Source organism: Mastigoproctus giganteus, chromosome 1, assembly GCF_048544385.1.
Source record: "Mastigoproctus giganteus isolate SK-2022 chromosome 1, ASM4854438v1, whole genome shotgun sequence".
Taxonomy (NCBI): domain Eukaryota; kingdom Metazoa; phylum Arthropoda; class Arachnida; order Uropygi; family Thelyphonidae; genus Mastigoproctus; species Mastigoproctus giganteus.
In genome coordinates this window covers 186,748,216-186,776,019 of record NC_143575.1, presented here as the reverse complement: position 1 = coordinate 186,776,019, position 27,804 = coordinate 186,748,216, and the positions used below count along the sequence as shown (strand labels likewise).

Here is a 27,804-nt window from a genome sequence, read left to right as displayed (position 1 = left end):
AGATTGGGTTGATGTAAGAAGTGGGGTTCCCGAAAGATCAGTAGTAGGACCATTGTTGTTTTTGATTTTCATGAATGACATTGATGAAGAGATAGAGGGAGTGATGTCTAAATTTGTAGATGATGTAAAGATTGGTAGAGTAGTTAATGATTGTCGCCAAACAGAGCATCTTCAGAATGACCTAGATAGACTTCAGAGATGGTCAGAAAAATGGCAGCTATGCTTTAATCCAGCATAGTGTAAGGGGAACAGTAGCCTGTACACAAAATAACTTATACATTTGGAGGAGTTGAACTAAAGCCGATAGTGGAGAAAAGGGACTTTGGTATTATGATATAGTCAGATATAAAGTTCTCTGAGCATTGTAGATTGCAAGGAGGGCCCATGGTGTCCTATCGATGATTTATCAAACAATTGCTAGTAGAGATAAGGATGTCATAATCTCATTATATAAGGCTATTGTTAGACTTGGAATACTGTGTTCAAGTATGGAGACTGCACCTAAAGAAAGACGTTCTTCTTGAAAGGGTCCAAAGATGGGTAACTCGCCTGGTGAGATCGGCAAAAGGGCATCCATATGTGGAAAGACTGAATATGTGGATTGCAGTCTTGGAAACTAGGCACCTTACTATACTGTGGTATTCCACTAGGATCCCAGTTATCCAAAATATCTGCGACTAACAGTACTTTAGGTGGTAAATTTTTTTTTTTTTTTTTTTTATTAGTATTAGTAATGGCTACATAGTGCAAGGAAGCCTATGGTTTAAACTAGGCACCTTAGAGGAGACTTGATTGAGGTGTTTAAGGCTGTGAGAGGCATAAGCAAAATGAATAAGGACGAAATTTTTAGAGTTATAAATGATTCTAGAACTAGGGGCCATAATTTCAAGTAACAGGGGGAGTTGTTTAGACTGGATTGCAGGAAGTTTTATTTTAGCCAGCGAGTTATAAATTACTGGAATAAGTTGACTACATGGGTGGTAGAGGCTGAAAGGCTGGGGAAATTCAAAGGTAAGCTGGATAACTACCTAAGGGAGGAGGAAAATGCATAGGTTGTCCATTTACTTTTCTATTATTAATTATTATTTTTTAAAATTTTCTTATTATCATTATTAATTTGTTTTTTTTATTATTATTTTATTTTATTTATTTATTTATTTTTTTTTTTTGTTATTTTTTTTTGACTGGTGCAGCATAAGCCATAGGCTTCCTTGCACCATGTGGCCATTACTAATAAAAAAAAAAAATAAAAAATTGACCACCTAAAGTACTGTTAGTCCCAGATATTTTGGATAAATGGGATTCCAGTGGAATACCACAGAGTATAGTCATTGCAAAACACATGACTATAGCTCACTCATTATCTGCAATTTGATAACTGGCACTGTTAAATGGAATAAGATTATATATATATACTTAATCTATTATGAAATATTGGAATAGATGTAAAAGGTATATCAGATCAGATTAATGCAATCAATTGTAGATTGAACATTACACATCAGTCTAATCTAATTACTACTGTAAGAGTATAATCGGTACTATATAAGTACTCAAAGTGTATTAAAACAATTCAAGTAATTCGAGAGAAATTGAGATACTATTACTATACTTATTCTTACCTCATTTCTCCTTATGTCAGCATAAGCTTTCTTTTGCACATGTATAAAATAAATAAAAAACACAACTGAAGTGAAAATTACAGTTGTCACTCTTTCTGTATTATCTTCTTATACAGGCAGTTCTCCCGGGTTTGAGGTTTTTTTTTTTTTTAAGTATCAAGTATCAACAAAATAGAAAATATGAACATTAAACATTCATAAATATTGCATTTCAAACCACGCACATAGCTATACAATAAAGTGTACCCCGCTTTACGATATTAATCTGTTACCATCGTATCGCAAAAATATCATAATGTGAATCCAATAAATTGTTTTTTTTTGGTAATTCATTCCACGACCCCAGAAGTTCAAATTTGCACTATATAACTCCTTAAAATGTTTTTATAGTGTAAATTGTATTAGTTACTAATTCAAATCACTAAACACACTACCCTTTCATCGTTATCATATGCTGGATATCATCATTCCTCTCTCTCTCTCTCTCTCTCTCAGGGTAACTTGGGGTTTTTTTTTTTTTTTTTTGGCTGGTGCAGCATAAACCTTAGGCTTCCTTACACCATGTAGCTAATAATAATAAATAATGTTATAAGAACCATTTTTGAAGGACTTTGTGATATTTTTCTAAAGCACATTTCTGGACGTCACGACCATAAAACAATTTGCACTTTCCAGTTTATTGGGCTTTTCTGTTACTGCAAGCAATTATAAACGGGTAGCAAACTATGTTATTGCATTTGTGAAAATACTGATAGCTGGAATCGTGTGGGTTTTTACGTTATTATGGTGAAATGTGTTTTCCCTTTACTGAAATCTTCAATTGTATAAAAAACAAATTTTCACTATCTTCTCTTCATTTTTTTTTTTTTTTTAAGCTTTGTAAACTTGTTACTCTGCGTAAATCGTGTTAGTTCCAATTTGTGTGTTCTGTTAAAAAATGCTTATGTATCTACTGAAATTTATAAAGAAAAGGTAAGATTATCTCGGAAATAAACGCCTCCTGAAGCATTTCTGAAGTGACTCCTTGTGCAATGATGAATTCTTTAACATTTGTAAGTCAAATAATTTATTGTTATAATTTGCTTGATTTTACAGGTTATGTTTTAATTTCTTTGGATAAATCTATCATTGTTTAAACAAACTAATTAGTTAGCTAATTTCATTGTTGATAACTTAACCCCTATGGGAAATAAATTCCCATATTGAGTTTGCTTTACGAGCACATGCTAGGAACGAATTAACTCGTAAAGTCGAGAACTACCTGTATTCGTTTCAAAGCTATCTGTCGGGCTAGTTGTTATCTTGCCTGTTTGCTGTTAAATTTAAAGTTTAGCATACATTGCCTTTATGTTTATTATTTGGACCTGGTTAAACAGGCAGATAACAATCAAAAACAGACAGCCTTGCTAATTATTGGTGGGATATATTGAATGGTGTTAGCCCTTGAAAAAGTGCCATTCAATGTATCCAATTATCAATAATTAGCTGCATAACATTTTATTTTATATTGATAATTATGTTTAATTCTAGGGTTCATACTTAATAGTATGAACCAGAGCTATAATGCCCAATACGTTCTACGTTGGAAGGAAAATTGTTTTGCAATTTTTTTCGTTAAATTAATTTTTTACTTAATTTTTAATTGTGTTCATTTGATTTTTAATTATTGTTAATTATTTCTACTGTAACGTAAGATTTTCAATTTTTTAATTGTTTGTTTTAATTTCCAGAGAGTATCATATGGAAGTATTCTACATATCATATTGAAGTAAATTTCTCTCATTCTTTTACAAGGGTATAGAGCAATGCAAACCAACACAGGCTACCTTAGTCTTTATAGGTTCTTTTGGCCTTATGGCCCCCCGAGTACTTTTATGCCAATGTTTTAATACACTGAGTATCTATATAGTACCAATTATACTCTTACAGTAGTAATTATATATATACACACACAGAACCCAGATAAGTTTTCCAAGGAAGTGGAGGTTTATAACTTCTTATGTGGGAAAACAACTTAAGGGTAAGAAATATTAACTATGAAAATGAAAAGATGCACATACATAAGTTGAAGATCATTTTTAAGTACTATTTCAGAATTTATAAACATTTTACTCTGCCTATGGGAAACATTTTCAAAGTGAGAATTTCTAATTGTTTAACATTTTGTTCATTAAGCTCATTACTAAGTTGGAAGAATGAGCTCCTTTGGAGTTCCAAAGAAGCTCATTTAAAAAATGATCACGATTACAATAAGATAGAGCAACAATCCACTAAGTAATTCAGAACTGGAAATTGAACATCAGAACATAACGGTATGTGTATCACTGTGCTTCACATAGTCGACAATATCCAATTATGGATATTGATGAAAACAATTGCAATATGCCACTTCCATTACAGCAGATCCTCTTATAATGCGGTTTGCTATAATGCTGTTCTTATATTATAATGCTGACACAAATCACTATAACGCTCTTTTACTGATTGCATTTTTGGCATAATTAACGAAATCGTTTCATTTGATGGAGTCAATAGCTTGAAAATGAATAGCAAAACAGCATTAAAACATTTCCCATGCAGACTTGAGAAATTTTCTCGCATGCTAATTTAATTGCAGTACAGTGAATTGTTACGTAGTTCCGAGATCAACATTTTAAAAAATGATCAAGTATATTGCCTGTAATATTTGTGTTATATGCATTTATCCGAAGTCTAGTCATCACTCAGTACAGCATTATACACCGTGCAGACAGTTTTCTTGAACATTGTATCATAATTAATGCAACCAATGCCTTTACATTTTCGAAGAGTTAATAATGGCAGATAAGAATGAAAAAGCAACGTCTGGATGCAGTACAAAGACTACAAATGTAAGAAAAAGACTGAATTTGAAAATTAAATTAGACGTTTTGAAGCAAATCAGTTCCGGTCAACGACAAGCAGATGTGTGCCATAATTTAGGACTGGAAAGTTCAACTGTAAGAACAATTATATAAAATAAATTAATTTTAACAGCAGGAACCCACAGAATTCCAGCTTTTGGTATTATTGCAAATGCAATAAGATCGAGTTTACTACTCGTTTATAATGAATTGCAGTAACAGAAAAGCCCAATAACCCAGAAATTGCAAATTGTTTTTAATGTTTTATGGCAGTGACCTCCAGAAATGTGCTTTAGTAAAATGTGAGCTCACATAGGGTGAAAATAGCGAGTTTTTGCCTTAACCCTGTGAAGTTCTTTTCAGAAAATTTAATTTTGACCGTTATCATGGTGCCAACTAAGAGAATAAGTGACTGCAGTACTAGTAAATCTATCAAGAAAAGGAAAATGATCAAGTTGGATCAGAAAATTGAAATAACAAAGATGTATGAAAATGGCAAACAATAACAAGTATCATGCAGAATTCAGATTTGTCAGTAGCAACGGAGAACATAATAAAATAGAAAGACAGAATACGAGAAGGGGTGAAGCAATCAGTACCAATGAAGTCAACTATAACAAGCAAAGCTGCGGAACAGTTTTTACAGTATTAACATGCATTTTTTTCCCCTTTTATGTTTTCTTTTCTTACTTGTCACTCTGGCTACTGCCATCCCCAGATGAACTTTTTAATTGAACTAATTAAAAATATAACTATTTTTCTTCATTCTTCTGAGGATATTATGCGGTTTTTTTAATTTTGGCATATCAGGGGTATAGTAGCAATATTTTATTAGTCATTCCCGAGTTAAGTAAAACTCTACTTACGTAAAAAGTACTGGAAAGTATCTCTTACGTGTGTCGGGGACTTGCTGTATTTTTGGATTAACCGGGAATTTTTCCGCCCCCCCACCTATCCTGGAAAATCAAGAGTCTAGTGTGTGTGTGTGTGTGTGTGTGTATGTGGTATAAAAGTAATTGATGCAGGCATATTTATAAGAATTTTTGAAGGATTATATTATAGACCTGGGGATATTATACCACTGGTGATATTCTGGCTTATGTTACCCATCTATGTACAAATTCAATGGAAACATTTGGTGAAACTCAAGCCATTGCTATTGACATTTCAAAGACTTTCAATCGTGTTTAGCATAAAGGTCTTCTAAATAAGCTTCCATTCTATGGTTTGCCAGTTCTTTGTAATTGGTTTTTTTTTTTTTTTTTAATCCAGTTTTCTCTCTGACCACTCACTGTGGGTTATGGTAGATGGATCTCTGTCTTCTAACTTCTCCACTAATGCTGATGTTCCCCAAGGTTCAGTTCTTTCTCCCACTCTTTTCCTCTTGTATATTAATGACCTTCTTCCCTTGACCGGAAATCCCATCTTTTGCTGATGATAGCACATTGCTTTCCACCATCCAGATTGAGAAACCTTGCCCTGCTCAAACAGCTTCAACTTTGAGTATCCACTGCCAATTCTCAAATGCCGATTTCAAGGTAATTCGACAGTGGGGCAACAAAAACTTAATTCCAATCCTTCCAAAACTCAGTCCTATCTTATATCTCGCAAAAAGGATTCCTTTGCTCATCTTCAGGATTATCCTGACTTCTAATCTCTCTTGTCATAAAACATTACAAATATTGCTTCCTCTGCATCCAAAAAACTGGGTTTTCTCTTTCGCTCTTGACGTTACTTTTCTTTCAAACAGTTGACTCTATAGAAATCACAAATCCACCCTACCATGAAATATTGTTCCCACATCTGGGGCAGTGGCCCCAAAACCTCTCTCAGGTTTCTAGGTTCCATTCAGAAGAGGGCAGTTAGGTTAATTAATGACTCATCTCTAACAGTCTCTCCACTCTGTCTCAGACATACTGTTTCTGCTGCATGCCTTTTCTACAGATACTTCCATGGGCATTGTTCTTCTGAATTGGCTTGTATAATTTCCCGCTCTCTTGTTCAAAGCAGTCCGAACACGTGCCACAACCAGTGAACATCCTTTTACTGAACAAGTTCAATCCCACAGAACCAGCATTTCTTCTTCCTCGTTTATTCATTCAATTTCTGTTTTTTGGAACAAACTTCCTTCATACGTATTTCCTGAAAATTACAATCTACAGAAGTTCAAGTCTAATGTCTTCTTTCATCTTTTCAACCTATGCACGGTACTAAGTACTACAGATTATGAAAAAAAGTACCCATACATAACAATGATCCTTGAGAATGAAACAAAAATTAGTATGGAAAACATTTATTTAAAAAAAAGAGATTGTTTATGCATGGGTAATGCACTTCCATCAATTCTACTACTCAGGTAGTATCTTTCAATTATCTCATATTGTGAATACTTTCACGAGTTTACGAGGTATTGCACATCCTCTAATAATTAACGCTTCAACTAAGGAGAAGACTAATGTTACTTATTCTTGGCAGATACCACCACACAGACGACACCATTTGAAGAATGGTATGGGATAAGATACTCTTATCCACATACTGTCCCTATTAGACTTTGGAAAGCAAAAGAGGTGTAGGAAATTGATAGTAGGGGAGGAAGAGGAAAGGAGCAGTTACTCCTCACACTCACTGAACTCAAACATTCATGAATCCTCCGAATAGGCAATGCTTCCCCATTTAGGGAAGATTGTTGTTACCTATTCATGGTAATGAGGGCCTCATCAAGACCCCCCCCCAGACGGCACCGTTTCGGATCTGATTGGCTCCTCTTCGGTGGGTGGCCAGGCACCCTGGTGTTTTAATAGTGACAACCCAGTTATGAAGTATAACTCGACAATATGAGATATGCTTGATGCGCATGGTTTAATCTAAAACTATTTCTTGACTAAATGTGTACGAGTATGAAAAAGATTGTTTATGCATGGGTAATGCACTTCCATCATTTCTACTACCTAGGCATGCATCTGTTGATTATATCTTGCATTACCCATGCATAAACAACCTTTTACATACTTTTAGAAATTTAGTCAAGAAATATATTTAGATTAAACCACGCACACCAAGCATCTCTCATATTGTGGAGTTATACTTCATAATTGGGTTGTCACTACTGCAACAACAGGGTACCTGCCCACTCACCGATAATTAAGCCAAAAAACTTTGAAATGGTGCCATCTGGGTGGTGGTACCTGCCAAGAATAAGTGACATTTCTCCACTGGTGAAGTGTTACTTATTCAAAGCAGTACAATACCTCGGCAACTCGTGAAGGTATTAACAATATGAGATGTAATCAAACAATGCATGCATACTACCTGGGGTAGTAGAAATGATGGAAGTGCAGTACCCATGCATAAAGAACCTTTTTCATACCCTTAGACATTTAGTCAAGAAATAATTTTAGATATTTATTTAACATAATATACTGTAAGATAGTAAAGTAATTATAAGGAACTGTGGGAGATGTGGTTTCTTTCCTTGGCAATTCTTTAATTTTACTTTGTTTATATTAGTTATATTTTCTATTTTACAATAATATACCCATGTAAATCTAAGCAGACACCATTAAAGAATTTTTAGTGCAAACCACTGGTGTAGATCAATGTAATGGAAATAAAGGCTATGTACTGGCATCATTGAACATATAGTGTGTAAAAGCGACCTCAGATGTTGGAATGCAGTAAGACGTATGGGGTTAAAGTTTTTTACTACTTACCATTTCTCTGCCTCTGTCAAGGTCAGCCATGAAATATACGTCAGCATTCCATATATTAACCACTAAGCTTAACCTGGCTTCCATACACACTCAGATTATAACTCAGTTTCTTTATATCTACCATGTACTATGTATATTTCATGTCAGAAAGAGAGGCCTTACTTCTTTCTGCATTTCCTTTGGTTTTGAAGGCTGATCCTTGAGAAAGACATTAAAATCATCTAATTTGCAGCATTAAGTGCTTTTAATATATTGCTTTTACCTTTATTTTTACAGGTAAAATTGGTCTATTATGACTTAAATTTCTGGTTTTATTCCACGATTTCAACTTCCAGTTTTATTATCCTACCTACTCTCATCCACTAGCCACATTCATTACCTACTCTTCTATACATATGTGTGTGTATTTTTACAAATAATGTCTTCAGACTTTTTTTTCCACAGAAAAAAAAGAACATTATTAAAACAAACTAATATTGCATATAAATGCAGCAATTAAGGTTTTACTGGACAAGGTGTAATTCTGATATCTGAATATGAAAATACCATAGCATAAAAATATAGTGACATCCACTTTAAGCAGTGCAAGCGCATGACTGCTCACACAAAGATACATTCTCACACCCACCAGAGGATTAGTGCGTGTGCTCTCTCTCATGGAAACTATATAGGAAGACTCAGCGGTGAGCTATAGTGGGCTTGCGACAGCCCATTATTTTTTTTGAAAATTTGCGAGCCCATTGTTGAAACTATCATTTATTTTACAAATGAAATCCTGAATGCAATTATTGAGTATCCAGAGCCGAAACTACAGTGGGGCGAGGGGGACCCCATTCCCAGCATTTTAATGGCACAATCAATTGGTTATGTATTTTAAAATTGCTTCATTTTTGATTTAATTACAGTCTGACCTCTTTAGCGAATTTTGATTCCCCTTGGTAATTAAATTTAAAATAGTTTCTGTTGAACGAAGAAAATTTCCAAGTAACGAACGGATTAGGAGAGACAACTTTGTATGCATTGGTCTCGCCCCTGGCCTTTAGGCAATTTAGGTAATTAGAAAGTGTGAATTAAGGGTGAAAGGGATTACTGTTTCAGTTTCACAAAGTTAGTGGTGTCCGTAAAACCTATGCAGTCACATACTGAGAAGTCGTGCTATTCAATATGCTTTCCATATCCAGTCAGATGATTAAGAAGATTCTCGACACGGATTATAGCCTCTGGTCAACCTGTGTTGTGGTTCCCCTTTACTCTGTCAAGAAGTCATTTATCTTTCGGAGAAGTGAGTGATCCTTGCCCTCTAGTAAATTTCTCCTGTCTACATTTACATGGTTACAGTAGCTGAATATCTGTGTGATTCCGACTTTTTGCATAGTATTCAAAGAACTAGTGAGAGTAGCAACATAGGGGGGGGGTTGAGGCAACTAAGATATTATATAAACTTTGCGAAGATGAAATGTTGGCAGATTTTGAAACTTTGTCGAGTCTTTCACTGTGTAGAAAATGTTCTAAAATATAATGGCATACAGCCAATAATTAAAAAAAAAAACAAACACTATCACCAATCTCCAAAAAACTAGCGCGAATTAAGGATGATTGCTAAAGAACTTAATGTGGAAACTATAAAGATTGACCGTATGTTCGGGCCACAATGTAGCTTGCGGATGGCGATTGCAGGTTGGAGGAATTATCCCGATTTGTGCAAACATTTTGAACCAGAAGTTAAATATTCGGGATTATTAAAGACTTAATCTCGAATTTCTTAACTATTTAGCACTAACGATCAATATCCTGCAGGAACTACCTTACCTTTCAGAAGATTTACAGAATCACTATGGTACGGTAAAAGCAGATAAATTAATTATTCGAACTGTCAATGCAATTGCTAATTTGAAAAATTCTGAAGTATGAAGCTAAAGTTGAGAGCATGTTGAAGTCGGAAGAATTTGAAGGAATCAAAATCGAAAGTAAAAAAAAAATTACCTCATGATAAGTTATTAAATGCATTGTTTTATACTTAAAGGATAAGTTATTAATGCAACAGGGTGATTTTAAATTAAATAAAGAAAATTACAATAACATTGAAAAAATTTTAAACGTATGCTACCCGAAATTGTGGAATGTGGAGAAGAAAAAAAAAAAAAAAAAAACTTGGCCTCTGTTACAAGACTGAAAACCGAATAAGAAATTTAAGTTTTCTGATAAAATATGAAATAAAAATTAATGATTTTAGAGATTTTATCGAAGACATTTATCTTTAAAATCGAGTGAAGCTCCCTTTTACCAGAAAATATCTTTGAAACCATTGCAATTAGCAGTGCTGAAGCTGAGTGAGCTTTCAGCGTAATGAATAATATTCTGACAAATGAACACTTTGCAGATAATGATGAGAATACATCTAAATGGAAAACCATTGCTTCAATTTGATCTGGATCATTACGTCAAATCATTCCTCTGTAATCATCGGTCAGCTATTGAACAAAGCAGAAGATCGACAACAAATATTAATAAAGAAGTAAATTGGCAATTTTTAGAATAAAGTTTTCTTGAATATTTGTGAAATAATTTTTTTTCATGAAATCTGATTTTTTGTGTACTTTTTCTAGAAAGTTTGTTTTTTGTAATATTTGTTTTTATATTGTGCAATTTTTTGTGTTATTTGTGATGGGGGAAATATTTCATGTTATTTTTTATTCGCATTATGAAAATTTTATCACGAAAAAAAATGTATCCACTATATTTCCCTGGTTGTTAAAAAAATACCAATAAAAAAAGTTGCACGTGTGCCAAGCACGCACGGTAGATGGTTTATGCGAAACATCCTTCTTGTTTCTTTTAGGAATTTTGATTTGTATGCATTGATTACGGAATAAGAGCTTTTTTTTATTGTAATTATTTTATTGATCATTCACAGATTTTCATAATTTCTGGAAGACAAGATACAATGGATTTATGATAACTATAGTAAGAGATATATACTTGCAAGTGCAACGTATCTAAATACCTCTGTAAAACAGCAGATTGATGTACCTGATCTTTTATTTAAAATGATATACGCAGCTGTTGGGGAGCCTAACAATGTAATGTAACGAAAATGAGAGACAAAAAAAAAAAAAAAGAAATTGTTTACAAATATTTTTGTATTGTTGCAATCGTACTTACTGCAATAGTAACTTCAGGAAGCATGATTGTGACGTCATACTATTCAAAAATTCTAAAAAGTTAGAACTTCACTGTTGTATTCAGTTATCATTGTAAGGTGAGACATGACAACCAGGTTTTTAAGTTTTTTTTTTTTTGATAGACCTAGAAATGTTTTACACATTCACTTATATGCATGGTTAAGGGGGGTAATAAGCCACATCTGTCCATCCCTTAAATCAATCCCTGACTCGAGATATCATACTAGTCATGAAAAATGCATCACACGCTCTAATCACACTACTAGTAGTGCGAGCGTGGGAAGTCACTCTAGTGGAAGCCACTGATGACGTCACCTCCGTGACCAATCAAATTTACTCGGTAGAAAGTCGGAAAAACTGCGACCCCCATTGTTAAAATATACACAGCTCACTACTGGGGAAACTGAATATAAACCTGAAAGTGAAATAAATATTTGTTAATATTTTGAAATAGTGATAAAGCCCATTACTAATTCTTAGGAATATCTATTTCAATCAATATTTAAAAACTAATAAAGGATTGATGGTGAATTCTGCTTTTAATAGAGCAGATCTGTAATTCATACACAATTCAGTGTCTGAAGGATCATATGGAAAAGTAATTACAAATACTTAGGGATATTTATGTCAATCAAGTTTTAAAAGCCAATATCTAATTTTAAAGCATAAAACAATTACATATGGCTATTTACAAGAATAACTAAGGTATACTGATGGTGAATTCTGCTTTTAATAAAAAAAGATTCTTAATTCATACCATATTCGGTGTCTGAAGGCTCATCATTTTCTTCCTCATCATCTTCTGGAACATGATGGTGCTGTGGTGTAGTAGTAGCAGCTAGAAGGGCAGCATTTACTTCATCTTGTTTCCGTCTGGCTTCTTCTACTTCCTCTTGTAACCTCTTTGTTTCTTCATCTTTTTTATTTACTTCTTCTTGAATAAACTGTACCTCTTCTTGTTTTACCTTGATTGCTTCTTCCTGAACCAAAAGATATTCTCTGTTTATACTGACCAAGAAGCTATTAAGATGTGTCCAATTCATTCATAAAGAATAGTTCAATATTTAAACACCCAGTTGCATTAATTAAAGTGCAGCAGTGAAAATTTAATAATAATAGCAAAGTCTGATATTACATGAGAACTAAAAGAATAGATTTCTTAAACTTCTCAATTACAGTTTGGATAATTTTAATTTTGGACTTCAAGTGCAAAAGATATATAGTATATCATCTAATTCAATATCAATTTATTCAAAATTCACACAATGAAATTGAGTCCAAACTGGGTCCCACAACTTGTAATCCTCCCCCCCCCAATTAAAATTCTTATTTTAAGGTGGCCACCAATCAAGTCCAGAAAGTTAGATTCTTTTAGAAGTTATACAGGCATTATAACTTATTTTAGAAGTTATGCCTATATACTTTGAATTTTAAGAGTCAACTTTATGAGGACAAGAAAACACAGTACACCAATTTATTTGGCATAATCCTTTTGAGAGGAAAACTTAAGCATACGTATGAACTATTCAAATGTTCTTCGGGTTTCTTAAAAATATCACAAGCATGGGGAATCTAGATCTTCTATGTCAACAAATAAATGGCAATATATACTTAAATATGCTTTTTTGGTCCTGTTCCACCTATCTTTTTTACATGCTTTGTAAAAAAGATGGGTGGAACAGGACCAGGGTATGTCTGCCAGGGGCAAAGGTTGATGACGTTGTAGAGCGAATATCATCTTTTAAGGGCACAAAAGGTGATATAGTTGTACACGTTGGCACTAATAATATTAAGAGGAGACCGGCAGAATTACTTAACAAGTACAGGTCACTGTTGAACAAAAGCCGAGAATTAGGGTTGAATTTGAAAGTGTCTGCAATTCTGCCCAGACACGATAGGAGGGAGTATATGATGAGAGCCTTGTCGATCAATTCGGCCCTGGAAAGATTGTGCAAGGCTCAAGGGGTAGAATTTTTTTCAGCCTGGACTGTACTTGTTAACAGGAGAGATTGCTTCTACAGGGATGGGATACACTTAAACAGAAAGGGTGCAAGAATATTTGCTGATGCTATCGAGGCAGAGTTAGGTGGGTCGGAAAACTGCTAGCTTGGGGGGCGACAAAGACCAATAGATTGACAGTAGCCACTGGCAGAGGTGAAAGAGATTCTTGCACTGCTTCTATTAGAATGAGCAGAAGCCTGAAAAACAAGATGCATGGTATTTCAGAGACTGCTGGGAGCCATTGCAGTACAAGTAAACACATGGGTTGTGTTAGGGTAGCTAAGAATAGAAACAGGTGCAGGTATACTTGCGTGTACACCAATGCTAGGAGTTTAGTAAATAAATTTGATGAATTTGAGGTATTGCTCAAAACATCGAAGGCAGATATTGTTGGGATATCAGAGACGTGGTGTCACACAGATATAAGGGATGCAGAACTGCAATTTGGGGAGTACAACGTCTACAGAAAGGATAGACAGGATAGGAAGGGGGGAGGGGTTATGCTATTAGTTAAGAAACACATAAAAACCAAGGAAGTGAAGCCAGTCGACATCGCGGGACAGTGCAGTGTTGAGTCAGTTTGGTGTGACATAAGCATTGGGAGATCAAAATTGAGAGTAGGAGTGTGTTATAGGCCTAATGACTCTGATGAGTATAATAAGGAACTGTACAGGGAAATAGAGTGGGCCAGTAAATCAGAGAGTCTTATAATGGGAGATTTTAATTTCCCAGATATTGACTGGAATTTGGGGGCTGGTTACTCACGCACTAGCAGGGCTTTTGTGGATTTATTGGATGATTGTTTTCTACATCAGCATGTTCGGGAGGCAACTAGAGGGAGTAATACTCTTGATTTGATTATCAGCAGTGATTCTTCATGCATTAAGAATCTGCAGATAAATGAACCACTAGGTGGCAGTGATCACAGTGTGCTGAAGTGGGATTTACTCAAAGAGGTAACTACCATTAGGGGTAAAGGGAAGGGTTATTGCTTCCGTAAAGGCGACTACGATGGACTGAGACAGTATTTAAATTCTATACAGTGGGACCAACTGATGATGTTACCAACAGCAAATTCAAAATGGGAAGCATTCAAAGAACTTATCTTGGAAGCTACTAGGCTTTACATACCAACTAAGAAATATTGTTCAAGGTTTAGGCCAAAATGGATGTCAGATGAACTAATGATGCATATGGCAGAGAAGAAAAATGCATGGGATACTTACAAATTAACACATGACACAGAAGCCTATGATAGATACAAGTTGATATGCAACCAAGTTACAAAGGAGGTTAGGCAGGCGAAGGCAGATTACGAGAAATCCTTGGCAAGGGATGCAAAGAAAAACAGCAAAGAGTTCTTTATTTATGTAAACTCTAGAAGGAAGGGGATGAATCAGATTGGTCCACTTGATATTGATGGGTCAACTGTTGATGATCCTGCTCAGGTAGCTAACAAACTAAATGAATATTTTGCATCGACATTCACACATGAGGAGTTATTCAGCAAGGGGAATGCCAGAGGTGTATTCAACTCTAGCAGTAAGCTACAGAATCTTGATATAACTGAGAGTAAAGTGGAGGAGAAACTGTTGAAGATAAACACAAGAAAGGCACCCGGGGTGGATGGGATCTATCCAGTTATATTAAAGGAGGCAGCAAAGGAAGTAAGCAAACCCTTAGCCATAATTATGAGAGCTTCCTTGGACTCAGGGGAGGTACCCATAGACTGGAAATGTGCAAATGTGACCCCAATTCACAAAGGAGGATCAAAGGCTGACACAAGTAATTATAGACCTGTGAGCTTAACTTCTGTTCCAGGAAAATTAATGGAGGCACTGGTTAAAGAAGCACTGCAGGATCATTTAGACAAGACTTCAGTTATAGCTCAGACACAGCATGGTTTTGTTAAGGGGAAGTCTTGCCTGACCAACTTGATTGGATACTATGATGCAGTCACAAAAGAACTGGATGCAGGGAATAACTTTGATATTATATACTTGGATCTTAGAAAGGCTTTTGATACTGTTGCACATGGAAGACTGCTACACAAATTGGAGCAGTGTGACATTGGAGGCAAATTGCTGCTATGGATAAAGGGGTGGTTGAGGGGGAGAAGACAGAGTGGTAATCAATGGACACTGCTCATCGTGGACTAATGTTATTAGTGGAGTCCCTCAGGGCTCAGTGTTGGGTCCATTATTGTTTTCTGTATTTATAAATGATATTGATGATGGTATATCAAGCTTAATGTCCAAGTTTGCAGATGATACAAAGGTTGGCAGGGTTGTCAAGGACACTACTGACACTATGCTGCTGCAACAGGATCTGGAAAGGTTGAGCAGATGGGCTGAGAGGTGGCAAATGAAGTTTAACATTGACAAATGTAAAGTACTGCACATGGGAAACAGCAACCCCAGAGCAACGTATCAACTCTGTGGTACTACACTGACAGTGGTAGAGAATGAAAGGGACTTGGGGGTTATTGTGCAGGCAGATATGAAGTTCTCTGAGCAGTGCAGACGGGCTGCAAGAGTAGCTCATGGAGTATTGTCAATGATATACAGGAATTTTTCCAGCAGGGATAAGGAGGTGATTATTCCATTGTATAAGGCAATTGTCAGGCCACACCTAGAGTACTGTATACAGGTCTGGAGGCCTCATTTCAAGAAGGATGTAGAGCTGCTGGAACGAGTACAGAGAAGGGCAACAAGATTAGTGAATGGAACAAAGGGGTGCTCTTATGAAGAAAGGCTTAAGTTTTGCAAATTACAGTGTCTGGAGACTAGGCACCAGCGAGGTGATCTGATAGAGGTGTATAAAGCCTTGAATGGTTTAAGCATGCTCAATGCTGATGGGATTCTTCCTCTAGCTCAGAAAAATCACCTGAGAGGGCATAAATTCAAATTGAGGAAAGACAGATGTAGGATAGACGTGCGGAAATTTGCCTTTAGCCAGCGGGTGGTTGGTTGGTGGAACAGACTGCCATCCCTTGTGGTGGAGGTTGATAGCCTAAATAAGTTTAAGGCTCAGCTGGACAGGTATTTTGAACGAACAGAGGGGTGAAGTGGAAGTGGGTTTTTTTTTTTTTTTGGCTGATGCTGCATAAGCTTGCTTTCTTGCATCAAATGCCTCTACTAATGTTAATGTTAATTCAAATAACATGTTTAAAATGTAACTTGACAGAATTTTACCAAAAAATGCACTTTAATACTGAACTTTGGAAGCCACTGGAAAGTTAACTCTATCTATACTTATTTCAACAGCAAAGGCAACATTTGTAACAGCAAAAGGTAAACATCTAAATTTACAGCACATGGAACAAAGGGGTGTGATAATGAAGAAAGGCTTCTGCATGTTACAGAATCTGGAGACTAGGCACCTGTGAGGTGTATAAGGCCTTGAATTGGAGCAGAATGGTATTAAGGGTAAGTTGCTACAATTGATAAAAGGATGGTTACGTGGGAGAAGACAGAGGGTGGTAATCAATGGGTGCTGCTCTTCGTGGACTAATGTTATTAGTGGAGTCCCACAGGGTTCCGTGTTGGGTCCACTGTTGTTTTGTATATTTATCAATGATATTGGCAGGGTTGTTAATGACAGTAATGGCAGTGTGCTACTGCAACAGGATCTAGATAATTTGGGCAGATGGGCTAAGAAGTGGCAACTGAAGTTTAACCTTGACAAATGCCAAGTACTGCATATGGGTAGAAGTAACCCCCAGAGAAACATACCAACTGTGTGGTACTACACTTAAGGTGGTAGAAAATGAAAATGACCTGGGAGTAATTGTGCAGGCAGATATGAAGTTTTCTGAGCAATGCAGACAGGCTGCCAGGGCAGGTCATGGGATTTTGTCAATGATATATAGGAATTTTGCTAGCAGGGAAAAGGAGGTGATTATCCCTCTGTATAAGGCAATGGTCAGGCCACGCCTTGAGTACTGCATACAGGTCTGGAGGGCTCATTTTAGGAAGGATATAGATTTACTTGAGCGTGTACAGAGAAGGGCAACAAGATTGGTGAGGTGAACGAAGGGATCCTCTTATCAAGAGAGGCTTAAGTTCTGCAAATTGTAGTAGCTGGAGACTAGGCACCTGCACGGTGATCTGATTGAGGTGTATAAGGCCTTGAATGGGTTTAGCACACTGAATTCTGATGGGATCCTTCCACTTGTTTAGATTACGAACCTAAGGGGGGCATAAATTCAAATTAAGAAAAGACAAATGTAGAATAGATGTGCGGAAATTTGCCTTTAGCCAGCGGGTGGTTAATTGCTGGAACAAACTTCCATCTGTCGTGGAAGTTGATAAGTTGAATAAATTTAAGGAGGAACTGGACAGGCATTTGGAGGGAACGGTGTGATTTTTTTTTTTTTTTTTTTTTGGCTGATGCTGCATAAGCTCATACACATGCTTTCTTGCATCACATGCCACTACTACTACTACTTATGGCTTGAGCAGGCTCAATGCTTGCTCAGATTAAGGGGGCATAGATTCAAATTGAGGAAAGACAGTTGTAGAATAGATATGCAGAAGTTTGCCTTTAGCCAGCAGGTAGTTGATTGCTGGAACAGAATTCAAACGTGGAAGTTGATAGCTTAAATATATTTAGGGCTGAACTAGACAATCATTTGGAATGACTGGATGGACAAAATGGGAAGGTGTTTTTTTTTTTTTTTTTTTTCTTGGCTGATGCTGTATAAGCTTGCGTTCTTGATTATATTCCTCAACTGATGCTAATGTGCTACACACTACCCTGTTGGAAACATCCATAATAATTTCACAAGGCCACAATTCTACAAAGCTGATTCCAGGAACATGAGTGAATTCGGCCTACTGTGGTGGCCTCTCCAGTCATCAGACCTCAATCCAATTAAGCACCCATGGATGAGATAGAATGAGCTCTTTGAAGAACAGATCTGCAACAACTGCATGAAGCAAATGAGTCAACATGGAACAGGAACCCTGTAGCACACTTTCATCACCCCACCTGACTCTGCCATAATGAATGTATGGCTGTTCTGAGGGCTAAAAGAGCTCCTCATTAGGCAGGTAGATATAATAAAGTGCCAATCAATGTTTAGTAATTGTACAGTGCACACGCCAAAAACCTTGACTGTGCACTCTGATTTTGGTTATTTCATGTCTGTGGAGAGTTGATATTTTAATGGAACTCTTCCTTATGCAACTTTCATCTTTATACATATATGAACTCTTATAAAACTAAAAAATTTGGTGCATTAAGAATATATAAATCTTTGTTAAAACTATTACTAAGTAAAATGTATCCTTATCTTCTTACAATACAGTTTTTAAATGTAAATTCCACTGTCTTCTATACCAAGCAAAATAAAAATGGAACACAACAGAAGAGCATCTGTCAAAGTAATATAAACTCCTTAGGATTTGCTGACTATAAAGCAGGTAGGGGAGAGAGAGAGAGAGAGAGAGAGAGAGAGAGAGAAAACCCTTTCCTTGATCTGAAAAGGAACTGCCAATATATTGTACTTCTGAACCAACAAAAAAAAAAAAAAAAGAAAAGAAAAAAGTGGCCTATGAAGGAACTATATAATGAAAAACATTACCTTAACTCTGTTCCAAACTTAGTAAGAAATGAAAAAAAAAGTTTGTAAAAAAGTTTGTTTTAAGCTTATCACTGAATTTTAAGATGACCACAAAAAGAGTCCAAAGTTGCTTTCTTTTAAAAGTTGTCTGTATACCATAATTTTTCAAACAGTATGCTGTTTTCAAAATCTTGCCTTGTAAATATTGTGTACAGAAATACCAGATTTTGGAGTTTGTTTAGAGTCAACTTTATGAATACAAGAAAACACAGTACACAAGTTCATTTAGTATAACCCCTTTGAGAGAAAAATCATGTTCCTTAACTTGTAGAGTAATTGAGGGAGTCCAGACTTGGCCAGAGAAATGATAATTAATTTTTTTTTTTTAAATTCTAGAAATTATTATTATTCAATCCGTTTATTATTATTATTGCAAGTGATTGCTTTCACCCCTTTTACACAGCCAACTGGCTAGAAGGGTGTACAAAAAATGCAAAGATAGCAATTTTTACAATACAATATTTACAAAAGTGCAAACCATTTACAGTTATTTAAAGAATGTAATTATCAATAAAATTAAAAGAGGAAATTATTCACAGTATCATATAACGGTATATGTCCAGCAGTTATTTTATATGTTGGTCATTCCATCTTATTTATAAAGTTCAAGTTTCTAGCTTTTTATACTTCTATAGTTCAAGCTGTGCGCTTCAGAGAGGCGCACAGCTTGAACTGTACTGTTCAAGCGTACAGTTCTGTGCACTGTACAGAGTGCACAGTGCACTCTGTACTGCTTGTCTTCAGAGTATTTCACAGGGTCTATTGCCAATGATTTGAAAAGGGTGTCTGCATTGTTCAGAAAGAGGTTCTTCAGACAGCACAGGTTGGACAGTGTAGAATGCAACAGTAAGTAGGGGTGTCATTACTGCATCCAGCATGTGGGGTAGAGATAATTTCATGAAGACTGGGGATGTCAATCACACCAGTTAGCATCTGAGACAGAAGAAGAATATTCCTGGATGCTATGTGAACTCTCCAGGGAGTGATATTTAGGTTAGTATATAAAACCACCCTGGAGATAGTGAATGTGTTGCCTGTGACCCTGTTCATCCATCGCATTACCCAGTACTCGACTGCCAGCAAACTGTTTATGTATGACGTCGGGGCAGAAGACCAGATGGGCAATGCATATAGTGCAATAGGTTGCATGCACCGCTGGATGTATTCTCTGACTACATCGACGTTGGGTAACCCTGTCAGCTCTTGTCGAATTGCCCACATCGTCGAGAAAGTCTTCATTTTCGTGGTCAAAAAATGGTTCTGAAAAGTGAGGCCCTCATCCCAAGTCAAGCCAAGCCGAGGTCGGTGTGAGACTTCACTTTCCTTATCTGCATTCCATTGTGATAGGCTCTGATATCAATTAATTCTTTTTAGTAAATGTGATTTGAGCTGATTTAGATATGTTTAGCTCCAGACCTATTTGCAGTAGACAGGCTACAACACTGTTGATCAGGACGGCAACTCGCTGATTTATGAGGTGGGTTTGTTCAGGATCTTTTGATTTTATATATGAACAATGAATATTCAAATAATGAATAATTTATTTATTCTTTTATATAAGGTTAAGGGGGGACATATCCAGTGGTGTGCTGGTAAATTTTTTAACAACTGCCTCACCCCTTTTCTTTTTTTTTTAAACAATCCCCGCCCTCTTTGGAAACTATTTGCGGCAGTTTCTTCCTTTGTGAGAATTGCAACACCCCCCCCCCCACAAAGTATAAACAAATTCCGTTACAGTATCAGCTTAAATGTCCGCGGGCCACTTCTTAGAGTAATGACTTTAATCAGCTTTAAGACAATTCTAGAAACATGAAATCTTCAACAGATGTTAACCATTGGAATGTTATTACCTTAAGAAGAAGGTGCCCAGGCAAAATTAGGTGGATATTTGTTGGAAATGATAATCCTGTAAAATTGCTAGCACAGATAATCCATACACAGGCTGCTGCATAAGGAAGCACAAATGATGATAAAATAAGTGTGCACTGGCTGAATTTTCCACATCTTATCACCCAAATGCCACTAGCCATTGTGGATTGAAGTGTGTGCCGCTCTACAGTTTATAGCCCTTGTTGGTTTAATTAACAACCGGCTCGTAAAATTCTTGAAAATTTAACAATTGGCTCATGCAAGCCAGCTCCAGCACACCACTGCACATATCTGAGGAAAAGAAAATTGCCCTTAAATAAAAAAAAAAAAAGTACTTTTTTTTATGTGGGTCTTTATTTAGTGTAACTCAAGAATATTTTAGGTTTGTGCAAGTTGAAAGCCAGTAGATGCCACATTATCCAAATCTCTTATACCAAGTGGGTATACAGAAACTGCTGTACATCATTAGCTGCACACATGGCTGGACAGCTTCCAAGTAACAATTTAGAAATTTGTGTTGCATTGGGACAGATTTGAACTGCTGAAAAATAGTGAAATGTTTTTTCATTACAATTTAATATTAATGGGAGTTATCTTTTTTCTGTAATAAATCATTTGAAACAACTTTTCAATCATCATCCATGAAATAGTTATTCTTTTACCAAATACCTTCAAAACTGGGAGAATACTAATAACCATGCAATATAACAAAATCACTATATAGAAGTGTACATTGAACATTCACAATTCAAGACTGAAGTGATTTTGCCATTCTACATATTAGCTTCTTTGCTATTTGAGTTTGATGTAGTTTAATCACTAATAAAATATGATATGAACCACAAAGATTCTGAACAACAACACACACCAGTTGTGCTTTTGTTTGTTTCCCAATTTTATTTTCAAATATCTACTTAGAATGAAAAACAATTACCAGTTTAGATCTTTCTTCGTGTTCCATAAGTTTATCTTCCTGAAGTTTCAGCATCATTTCTTCTAGTTCATGTTGTTTTATTTCCAGCTCCTCTTTTGATTTCTGCAGTTCTCTTAACTGCTCTTCAAGCCTACGGATTGTATCTTGAGCTTCAAACAATTCTATTAAAAAAAAAAAAAAAATATCTCCAAGTAGGTAATAAAATACTGAATCTTAAATGTTGTACTAGAGTAATAACTACTTTAATATTAATACAGTAACTGAAAACTATATTATAATCTGTGAGGAAAGTCATGATTTATGGCTTATTCCAATATTTCAAGAAAAAGGATGAAAACTGGTTTACATCCTTAAATAAAAGGACACAGTCAAACTGTTATCACATATTTTATACATTTTTTGAACTAGTTTGGTGGTTGATGTTTAGTGGCACAAGGGCTACTAAGATCAAGTTGTGCTTATTTCTGTGCCACTATAAGATCATTAAAATAAAAAGTTGTGTTCTACATTTAAATCTATCAAGTAATTTTATTTTCTTTAGGAACAATGGATTCCACCAGGTATGAATTGTCTTCTAATATTACTCAAAAGATAAAGGTCACTGTAGCTAAGGTGATTTCAAAATTGTCCCAGACATTATGGTTAACAGCTACAGTCCAAAAGTTTTATGGCAAGTATGTTATGACAGTCAATGCAAATAAGGTGGACCTTCTCTCCTTAAATAAATAAAAATGCATTATATGAGAATGTTAAATTCAAGTCTGGCAAGAACTACCTCCTCATGCCTATTTGCTGATGCTTGACATCCATAGCTGTGTTTCTTGTTTAAATTATAACAGCTTATTGTTACCCTGAATCTTCCTAATTTGAATCCATTTTTCTTTATAGACTTTTTGACTAAGATTTATATTCTGTACATGGTACTTAACAGTGAACTGGATCGCGAATGGACAGATGTTTAGCAGTTTGATCTGCATTCCCCTGGATGATTGCATGCCCCAGCATCTGAGAACAAAATGGTTCTCAGACATGTGCCTGTTTTTTTTAAATTTAATTTTAATATTCAGCAGGATTAACTGTAAGGTTAATCTCTTGCAGCACAATTAGTTAATATTTATTTGTTAAGGTGAGTTGTATTCTTTAATATTGTTATTGCAGTTAAGGAATGATTTATACTGATTCCTTAACTGCAGAGCAGGTACTATGTGATACTTAAAGAGATACAGAAACAGACTGCAGAAGAAATTGCTGCTGTTACCTGTTTTTGAGGTCTAAGTATATATTTGGCAACACAGAATTTGAAACATGTGCTATATGGATGCTGCTGGTGGCAAGATCTGCTACTTGTTTTCCACATCATCGAAAGAATTATTGCAGACTGGCATTATTCTGACCATGGAGAGTTATATGTACTTATTTCTATAAGTGTTTTTGTTGTGTTTATTCCTATAAAAGGTGGTCCCCTGTGGCAAATAGGTATGCCCAGATGGGATGAAACAGACTGTCTGTATAGATGAGTAACAATCAGTTCATAAGCTAAGTACGAGTTCATATACCTCTATATGCACTGTGGATAGGAGATATACGAAACACTCCTATGACAATTTTTAGGGCACTGTGATGAATAGTGTCAAGCAAAATGAGTGCACTTTTTCTGGTAGATTCGTAGACAGGCAAATGATAATCCAGGCAAGATCTGATTAAAGTTTAATAAAAACGAAAGAGGTGCATCAATCAGCACTCCATGTTATTACAGACAGTATACCGAGGATATTCAGTTTTCAGTGAAGGTTCTCAGATATGTAGCGTGTTCTTTGAAGTTTAATTTACTATTCAATACTAGACCCAGGATTAACTGATTGTTTTGGCATTTAATGGCACATGGGCAACTAAGGCCATGTTGCACTAGTTCATATGATAAAAGCAGTGAAAACTATCCTAAGGAAGTTTCCCCACACTTAAATACTAAACCAAACAGATATAGAGGTAAAGGTTAAGAAAATAGTGGCACAACTTAAAAGCTAAACAATTCCCCTGGTTGCTGGAATGGCAAAAGCATAACTGGAGTTGTTACTGAAGGAGGGACATTCAATAAGAAAATTATTTAATCTCCTCAATGTCACAATTTATACATTGTAGGGTTCATCTGCTTGTAGGACAGAAATGAATCAGATTTGTATGATCAATCTGTCATCAATCAAGGATTATTACTCTGGATTTTACATGCTAGACTGACATGGGGCAATTGGTTTAATTTGATATAGCTTGTTTTGAAAGCTGCTGCTAGGATGTTTTGTTCAAGGATGTTTGCTATTATGAAAGGCAATAATTTTGGACTATTTAATCTGTGTCTAAACCACAAGGAAAGTCTAAACCATTTGCATTCCAGAATTATTTTATTTGATTGATAGAGCTGGACTGCAGCTCTATCAATCAAATAAATGACTAGGTGAAATGTGATGTTCAAAAATTTACTTTTGTGTTTATGCAGCATTATATATTAGTATGAGCTAATACATAAAACAGCAACAGTTTAGAACACTATTTCTTATACAATAATTTAAACAACACAATATTTCTTCCTGGAAGAAAATATTCACAAACCAATCATTTGGATAACTGAATGTTTTTTTTTTTTTTTTTTTACTTTAGAGCCCCTATTTTGAATTCCTTGTTTGTCCTTTTGGGTGGGCAGAGATGCAACATAGCAAATATTTTCAGGATTATCTTATTTGAAAAATTTTTTTTAACACAATTTCTTCAGGGAGGTCTATAATGATTTCCCAATTCTGCTTTCAGAAAGGCCCTTTACTAGATCTCAGCAGCATGCCTAAATGCTTCACTTTAACACAGAGCAAAAGTTACTTTGTGACTTCTATACTGAAAAACAAAGGTACCTGCTGTTCACAATTGAGTATAAACTGAAAATATATTAGCAGGAGGAGATTTATAATTGGACACATTGACAGACATGCCAGTTTCGACAATGGAGTTGAGAAGGGCGATACCTGCAATTCACTATTAAAAATAAACATCAATTTAGTTTTTCAGATTGTTTATATGAAGTATAAATAAATGGCAGTACGCCAGGAAAACAAATTTCCTACATTGGAAACACTGATGGTTGAAATATCCCCCCCCCACCCAATCCACTCTTTCTGAAGTAGTTGATTATCACACTTGATGCAATACTGTCCCAAGCAATAATAACATTACACATAGCATCCAAGATATTCCACTTCGGATATAAATTGTTCCCTCCTTTATTGCAGATAAAGTACCTTATCAGATAAGCCCCGTATGCTCTCTTGAAGTTATAAATAATGCCTTGATTCATTGACTGCATAAAACTGGTAATAGCATTGGGAGATAAAAACTGTGCAAATTGGACATATTCTGCTGCGCAATTATGCATTAGCAGAGGCATATGATGCAAGAAACCAAGCTAATACAGCATCAACAAAAAAAATAAATAAAATAAACTTCCCATTTCACCTATCCATTTACTCCAAAATGTTTGTCCAGTTCTTTAATTTATTTAAGCTATCAACCTCCAACAATGACAGATGGAAATCTGTTCCAGGAAGCAACTACCTGCTGGCTAAAGGCAAATTTCCGCACATCTATTCTACAACTGTTGTTCCTCAACTTGAAACTGTGCCCCTAAGGTTCTTAATCTGAGCAAGAATCCCATCAGCATTCAGCTTTCTTAACCTATTCAAGGCCTTATACACCTCAATCAGATCGCCTCGCGGGTGCCTGCTCTCCAGACACTGTAATTTGCAGAACTTAAGCCTGTCTTGGTAAGAGCACCCTTTTGTTCTCGTTCTAGCAACTCTACATCTTTCCTAAAATGAGGCCTCCAGACCTGTACACAGTACTCTAGGTGTGGCCTGACCAATGTCTTGTATAATGGGATAATCACCTCCCTGTCCCTGCTAGCAAAATTCCTATATATCATTGACAAGACTCCATGACCTGCCCTGGAAGTTCCAATTTAAGTACTGCAATAGGTACTCATAATTCAAATGAGTTTAGATTAAACTGCTACTTTGTGTTTGTGATATGGAGGAGAAAAGGTGAAACAGTTTTCTTTAAATGAAAGGAAAAAAATTAGAGATAAGAGTGAAAGAAGTGCAGCTATTATAAAGTTAAAATTTCAGTGACAATGGACTAATACAGCATTAGTCCACTGGTACTGCATTTCTCAAATGACAAAGAAAATTGAGAAAAAAAAAATGATCCCAATGCAACTGCACAACAGGAAAAAAATTGGTACTGCAACCACTAAAGTTGACAAAGCAACGTAAGTGGTTTTTGAAGCAGGTCTTAAAGAACATTGCATTGCAATGATGGTTGCATGGTGTGTGTGTGTGTGTGTGTGTGTGTGTGTGTGTGTGTGCGATCCCTCACATGCTCGTTCAGTCTAACTGAATGAATTTAAGGTTAGTAAGGGTTAATTGCACAGATTCAGAAAATACTGTGATCTGCCATAAAGCATGACAAAAAGTGATGCTCTTAAGGATACTGAATTGTGTGTGTGTGGGGGGGGGGGGGGACAACTGAAGATTAATCTACAGTATTCTGTGGAAAAGATATACAATAGTGACAAAACAAGTTAATGCCTAATAAGAAACTTGCATTTAGGAGCAAAAGATGCACAAGGAGTAAAAATTGCAAAGGATTTCTATGCTGCTGTGCACAAATAAAAGCATCCCCTCATTATTAGGAAATACAAAAGCTCTTCAAGTTTGAAAAATGTGCATCATCTGCCTTGTGAATATTGCCAAAATACAAAGGCTTGGATGACAGGTGATATTTTCCAAGACTGGATTTTGATATTAGAATGGTGAATGAAAGCAGAAAAGAGGAAGATTTTGCTTTTAACTGAATGTTCAACAGATAAGACACACTGAATACATTAAGGTTATGTTCTTTAGGTCTAAGATCATCTATTTTGCAGCCTCTGGATAAGGGATAATCTATGCTACAAAAGGTACAATACAGGTCATGGCTAGTGCAATAAATGCTAGCCAGTACAGTGAGGCCTCGACATCAGATATTCTCGGGAACCGATATACCTTCTATATGATCTCTTATTTTAAGGACCGATAATATTTCCAGGTACCAATGGCTTTCCGATATAGTTAGAATGACATGCCTTACGGAACATCACTTGTACAATCGTTCTCAGCCAATCAGTCTTCTTTATCGTTCAACAACTTTATTGTTCAACGCGTGGCACGCGGAACATCACTCGTACGATTGTTTCAGATCTATGACAATCTGAAACTTAAAAGCTCCACCAACCAGCGGCAGTGCAATGTGCTTTGAAGACTTGAAAGCCTTCAAAGCCTTTATGCTTTCAAAGCCTTTCAAAGCCTCTAAGGGGGCATAAAGACTTGAAAGCCTTTATGCCCCCTTAGGTTCGTAATCTGAACAAGTGGAAGAATCCCATCAGAATTCAGCGTGCTCAACCCATTCAAGGCCTTATACACCTCAATCAGATCACCTTGCAGGTGCCTAGTCTCTAGCCGCTGCAATTTACAAAACTTAAGCCTCTCTTGGTAAGAGGATCCCTTCATTCCCCTCACTAATCTTGTTGCCCTTCTCTGTACATGCTCAAGCAAAATCTATATCCTTCCTAAAATGAGGCCTCCAGACCTGCACACAATATTCAAGGCGTGGTCTGTCATTTCTTGTCGGGAATGTTTAAGAGAAGTGGTAAAAAAACACCCCGACATTGAAAACACTGATCTTGCGATGGGCAAAATGGAAGATGAAGTAATTTCTTACTTCAGGAAGCTACAAGAAAGTTATCAAAAATAGTCCACTTTGGACAGTTTCTTTGCCAGTAGTGACAAAACACTGAAAAGACACCTGACGCTTGATTGTCCTACCACCGGCAACACCACACCACCATTGATTTCATTAGCTCTGCTCTTCAAGTCTAAGGTAAATGCTAATTTATTGTT

General features: G+C 35.9%; 1 protein-coding gene across 1 annotated transcript in view; it reads right to left on the bottom strand.

Annotated features, from left to right (window-relative positions):
* The window catches only part of LOC150091369 (moesin/ezrin/radixin homolog 1-like), a 220,619-nt gene that overhangs the window by 14,258 nt on the left and 178,557 nt on the right, over positions 1-27,804 (bottom strand). The window contains exons 12-13 of the mRNA XM_090375244.1: positions 21,830-21,990; positions 12,157-12,379 (exon numbers count right to left, since the gene is read on the bottom strand). Of these exons, the coding sequence (XP_090231370.1) occupies positions 12,157-12,379; positions 21,830-21,990 (384 nt within the window). The remainder of the gene's footprint in view (positions 1-12,156; positions 12,380-21,829; positions 21,991-27,804) is intronic.